Source organism: Oncorhynchus mykiss, chromosome 15 (genome assembly GCF_057628025.1).
Source record: "Oncorhynchus mykiss isolate SJ-2025 chromosome 15, ASM5762802v1, whole genome shotgun sequence".
Lineage (NCBI taxonomy): Eukaryota > Metazoa > Chordata > Actinopteri > Salmoniformes > Salmonidae > Oncorhynchus > Oncorhynchus mykiss.
Genome location: NC_143036.1, coordinates 7,873,131 through 7,879,130, shown reverse-complemented (window position 1 = coordinate 7,879,130; position 6,000 = coordinate 7,873,131). Strand labels below are relative to the sequence as shown.

The following is a 6,000-nucleotide window of genomic DNA, read 5'->3' as shown; positions in this document are numbered from 1 at the left end:
CTCACGTGCCAAATTTAGTCTCTCACCCTAATGGCATTCCGTTCATTCCCAGGACATTTCCAGGAAGTACAGGCCACTTTTTTCGTCTTCTTTTATTAAAAATAATAATAATGATTGTACGTGCACGCGCTCAGGGTAGACTTCATTGGCAGGAGCTTTGTAAAATTGATGGGTGGATCCCAAGGATAATTTCTAGCCCCGTGATTTGCTAATCAGGGTCATTTCCCCCCCTCCATGTCATTTCACTGTAATCGTGGGTCTGGTTTGCGGTGCTTGCCCAGCCCTCCTGTCGGTGTAGCTCTTAGGGTAACGAGTGCTCTCTGTGCCTGTTGATTTAAACCCGAATACAATCAGTCAGAAGGCTGGGTACTGGAAAGGAAGACCGTATAATGGGGGGGGCCTGGAGTGGCTGAGAAAAGAGGATAAACACCCCTCATTTATGGCTGTTTAGTGCAATTATCCATAACACAGGGATTGTGGAAGGGACCTAATTTAAAATCACCTGAAGTCACCCAAGTTGTGTTCACTTTTGTGGGCGCAGACCATGGAGATGCGAAAGCGGTCCACAAGGTGGAAAACGAAAAGGTGGATTATGGATTCCACTGTAACCGCATTCATGACTTTATCCCTGGTTCTGCAGGCTACCCATGTCAGAGCAGGTAAGAACAACTGTTAGGATCCAAAAAACGTTGTGTAAAAGTTGTAGTGAGTAGACTAGGGACTATCAGCCAACCGCGGCAGAAACCTTATTAGGGGACTGCTCTTAAAACATGATGGAGATACGGGGAGAGATATAGGGAGAGACACGGGGAGAGATATAGGGAGAGATCCGGGGAGAGATATAGGGAGAGATCCGGGGAGAGATATAGGGAGAGATCCGGGGAGAGATGTAGGGAGAGATCCGGGGAGAGATATAGGGAGAGATCCGGGGAAAGATATAGGGAGAGATCCGGGGAGAGATATAGGGAGAGATCCGGGGAGAGATGTCGGGAGAGATCCGGGGAGAGATGTAGGGAGAGATCCGGGGAAAGATGTAGGGAGAGATCCGGGAGAGATGTAGGGAGAGATCCGGGGAGAGATGTAGGGAGAGATCCGGGGAGAGATATAGGGAGAGATCCGGGGGGAGATGTAGGGAGAGATACGGGGAGAGATATAGGGAGAGATCCGGGGAGAGATGTAGGGAGAGATACGGGAAGAGATATAGGGAGAGATACGGGGAGAAATATAGGAGAGATCCGGGGAGAGATATAGGGAGAGATCCCTGGGAGAGATATAGGGAGAGATCCGGGGAGAGATATAGGGAGAGATCGGGGAACATAACAGGGTCTTGTTTTCGTAAATGTCTGTAATTAATTTTGTATTTTCAATTAGTAACGCAACTAGATGTGAGAAGAAGGATAGGAAAGAGACTGTTCCTACTTGATTCGGTCAGGAGGTCTGTGGATCCAATTTAACTAAAGTCGAGGTAGAGTTGTACCTCATAAAGTAAAGTGAATCACGTATTTTATTGAACATTTACATTCAAAGATATATTCGTTGAACACTATTGATATTTTGTTCCGAATATATTTAGGTATCACTGTCATGTGTTTCAACGGGTTATAAAGAAGTTGGTTACATGTATTTTAATTCATTTTTACCTCATCTACCCATCCACTTATTTGTTCACGATGTTTATTTGGTGCGCTTGCTTTTCTGTCCGCTTAACTTAGTTTAGATATGAAGGAGCGGTAAAACACGTTTTCAATAGCACCCCATCTAGAGATTTATGGTGAAAAAAAATCTAACTCTGAACCTCTGGTCCGTTAGGTGTGTGTGACGTGGTTCAGCCAGGTCAACGTGGTGGAATTCCGCACGGTTTGAGATTGCAGCCACACAGTTTGCTAAAGAGGAGAGGTGTCTGCCAATTTTTATGCGTGGCTCCGGGGCACACAGGACATTTCCGGACCCGATTCACGAGCACGTCATGAAATTGCATTGAATACCGACAACGGTGCTCTCATCGATTGATCAGTAACGCACAATCTTTGGGGAGTTGTGCAGTGTGGCAGACCCATCAGACTGATCCACCGTTAAAGGGTATGTCACATGGGTATTAATAATTAGGTGATTGTTTAACTAGACATTAATTGCATTTTTGCCTGGCACCGCAAATTTCCACGCATTATTTCTGGCCATGGATGGTGTAGGGCGGCCCATGGACTGACCGGCGCGCACTGCAGCTGTCTCGAGGGCCGTCCTCTTGGACGTTCTGATAGATTTGAGTGGTCAAGCAGCGCATCACTGACTTGCTGAAAGGATCACCCTTTCTCCACACTGCCCTAGTCCGCACCGAAGCCCAACGAGAGACTGGAGGGCTTTGTGCAACACCCAACTTTCCCTCCTGAATTTTGCACTTGCATGTGTGGGTTGGGGTGACAAGGCCGCGTTGTCTGGGCTCTGAGCGTGCCGTTCCCTCCACCGTGGGAATGTTTCCAGTCTAAGTGCTGCTCATTGATTGGTTGATGGTTCGCTTAGCACTTCCGTATTATTTAATAGGCTCTTTAAACTGCAGGCCAGCAGCATGCAGACCAGGCCTATTCCCATAACGGGAGGTGACCTAGTCACTGAGTTCAGGTCTTCAGGATTACAGACCCCTTATAGTTAGTCTAGAATACATAGTCTATCAATACACTCATTACAACAGGATAATATTGTAGATATTTTAAGAGGGGATTTATCAGACTGAATCTAAACCAGCGATGACATTGGTTCTCATCAGTCTTCTATATTCTAATCTTACTTACATTCTGATTGATTGTATTTCTATGAACAGTTGATGTATTGTATTAGTTCACGTGTTAACCCTTTCAGTTGTTCAATATTTACTAATGGCTTTATACACACTGCCCAGAACAGTACAAGGCCTACACAGACCTCTTCATTGTTCAAACTCATATAAATGACCATTCACTTTCATTCATGTTCATATCCATGTGCCTATATACAGTTTGTGTTTTCTGAGTTTCTCGGCGGGTGTTTATGGATCATTTAAGCTGTTTTCTGCAGGGTGTCCCCTGAGCTAACAGTGTACAGACAACATTGTCACTGCCCCTGGTTCATGTGCTCCTTTTCTGGTGCATTCCTGCAGACAACGGTAGCGTTTCAGAGCCCTCACAAACCCACTCTACTCTACCCTCTCTCTCTCTCTCTCTCTCTCTCTCTCTCGCTCGCTGAATGGCAATGAAACATGGACAGCCAGGTCTAAATGGGATGTGGTGTTTAGTTCTGTTTGGTCGGTGGAGGTCTGTTCAAGCCCTGCCTGTCTCATCAGTGACTAGGTAGGTTTACATTGGCCCGTTGGGAATATGTCTGGGTAATGTCATCATGACCTCTCTCCTTTTCCTCCATGAGGAGACTGTTGACTTAACATCACATGTTGTTTGGACTGTATAAACCATGCCTTGTAATTAAGCAATATGTTTAAGCAATAAGGCACAAGGAGGTGTGGTATTTTTCATATATGTATTTTTATATATTTAACCTTTATTTAACTAGGCAAGTCAGTTAAGAACAAATTCTTATGGTATATGGCCAATATGTTCTTATGCACGACAACGCGGGGTGCCTGGATACAGCCCTTAGCCGTGCTATATTGGCCATATTCCACACCCCCTTGTGCCTTATAAACTGGTTACCAATGTAATTAGACCAGTAAAAATACATGTTTTGTCATATACCCGTGGTACACGGTCTGATATACCACGGCTTTCAGGCAATCAGCATTCAGAGCTCGAACTACCCAGTTTATAATTAGACGTACATTTTTGGTGTCGTTTTAAAGTAGAAGGCCTCAATGTGATATTCACTTTAGATATTTTATTGCGGTGTATTTTAAAGAGTTAAAGAGAGCAAATCAAACACATACACTTTAAAAACGGTGATATTTTTCCTTGGTATGACACACCAGCAAAAAATAGGTAAAAGAAATAGGTCTAAAATAGGTCTTGTTTGAGACTGAAACATGGAAGTCAAAACAAGGGAGAGAGTATGGGAAGAGTGAGAGAAGGGTAGAGGCACAGTGAGAGAAGAGAGATGGAGAGATATTCTGGTTGAAGGCCCCTGTATGGATACTATGAGTTGGCCCTTTTCCCCTTCGGGTTCCTTCCCGTGCCACATAGGGACTTGGACTTGGATATATGTGACCTTATTTGCACATCGGCCAGGAGTAAACTAACACCAGGTGTAAACTCACACCAGGAGTAAACTCACACCAGGAGTAAACTCACACCAGGAGTAAACTCACACCAGGAGTAAACTCACACCAGGAGTAAACTCACACCCGGAGTAAACTCACACCAGGTGTAAACTCACACCAGGAGTAAACTCACACCAGGTGTAAACTCACACCAGGAGTAAACTCACACCAGGAGTAAACTCACACCAGGAGTAAACTCACACCAGGTGTAAACTCACACCAGGTGTAAACTCACACCAGGAGTAAACTCACACCAGGAGTAAACTCACACCAGGTGTAAACTCACACCAGGAGTAAACTCACACCAGGAGTAAACTCACACCAGGAGTAAACTCACACCAGGAGTAAACTCACACCAGGAGTAAACTCACACCAGGAGTAAACTCACACCAGGAGTAAACTCACACCCGGGGTAAACTCACACCAGGTGTAAACTCACACCAGATCATCAGATAGGGAGTTTTGGAAGACTGAACACACACATTTGGTGTTTAAATGGATTTGGGTGTATTTCATTTTTTAGGGCATGTGGGTGAGAGGGTTGCCCACTGTCCAAGTCACCACCTATCTGGAGACAGAGACAGAAAGAGAGAGAAAACGAGACAGAGACAGAGAGAGCGAGAGAGGGGGAGAGAGAGAAAGAGAGAGCGAGAGAGAGAAAGATAGATAGACAGAGAGAGAGAGAGAGAGAGAGAAAGAGAGAAAGAGATGCGCTCTGTTGGAAAAGAAACTCACTCACAAATAATGTTTCAGTTCACTTAGAAGAGCCCAGTGAATACCTGGGTACGTTTCACATTATACAATATGGCCAAGTTGTCGTGGAAAACATCCCAATCAGCCTCTCTCTCACTCTGTAACGTTACTGATAAGCAACGTTCCCTCAAAGCTGTGCACACTCCAAGGCTGACCGACAAACATTTCTGTAAAAAAATCTATGATAATACCTTGTGCTCCTATTTTATTTATTTTTTTACATTTGTCCAGGGCTGTTCTATCATTCCAGCCTACAGTAGCAGCCAATGTGTGGTGTTCAATGTTGGACTACATTCCACAAGACTTAAAAAAAAAAAAACACACATGCAAGGCTGGACATTAACCTGTTGATCCACTTCTCCTTCGGACAAGGAGGTGCCTGCACTGTACAAAATAAAATGCCAATGCATTGTCGTTCGGGCCATTTTGTTTTATTGTGTACATTTTTTGAGGTGAGCTATATGATCACACCGGTACCACAGCCATTGTTTTATTACTTGTGAACCACAGATGAGTGAGCATACATTTAAAATAATTTGCTTTTTACTTTTATTTTTGTGGGCTGATGGTGCCTGCATCTGAGGTTCAGTCTCAGCGGAGAGAGAGAGCAGCAGACTGATGGTCAGTCTCAGTGGAGAGAGAGAGCAGCAGACTGAGGGTCAGTCTCACCGGAGAGAGAAAGCAGCAGACTGAGGGTCCGTCTCAGAGGAGAGAGAGAGCAGCAGACTGAGGGTCCGTCTCAGAGGAGAGAGAGAGCAGCAGACTGAGGGTCCGTCTCAGAGGAGAGAGAGAGCAGCAGACTGAGGGTCAGTCTCTACGTCCCTCCGCTCTTCCTCCACTGACACTGACCAAAAGGGACACTGTCTTCCAGATGATGACGAAACTCGAGTCACACCGCAATATTTCTGCGTTATGCTCAAAATTCATGTTGTTACTCCTATGAACAGAGAAAGTGAAATATTCCTGGATATTAGACAACAACGCCTATAGAGACACTTTCCTACTCATTC

General features: G+C 44.9%; 1 protein-coding gene across 1 annotated transcript in view; it reads left to right on the top strand.

Annotated features, from left to right (window-relative positions):
* The first annotated feature begins 239 nt into the window (after positions 1-239).
* Positions 240-6,000, top strand: part of LOC110490894 (collagen alpha-1(XI) chain) — a 178,696-nt gene continuing 172,935 nt past the window's right edge. Inside the window, exon 1 of the mRNA XM_090199066.1 lies at positions 240-659. Coding sequence (XP_090055192.1) covers positions 545-659 — 115 coding nt within the window. The 5' untranslated portion in view covers positions 240-544. The remainder of the gene's footprint in view (positions 660-6,000) is intronic.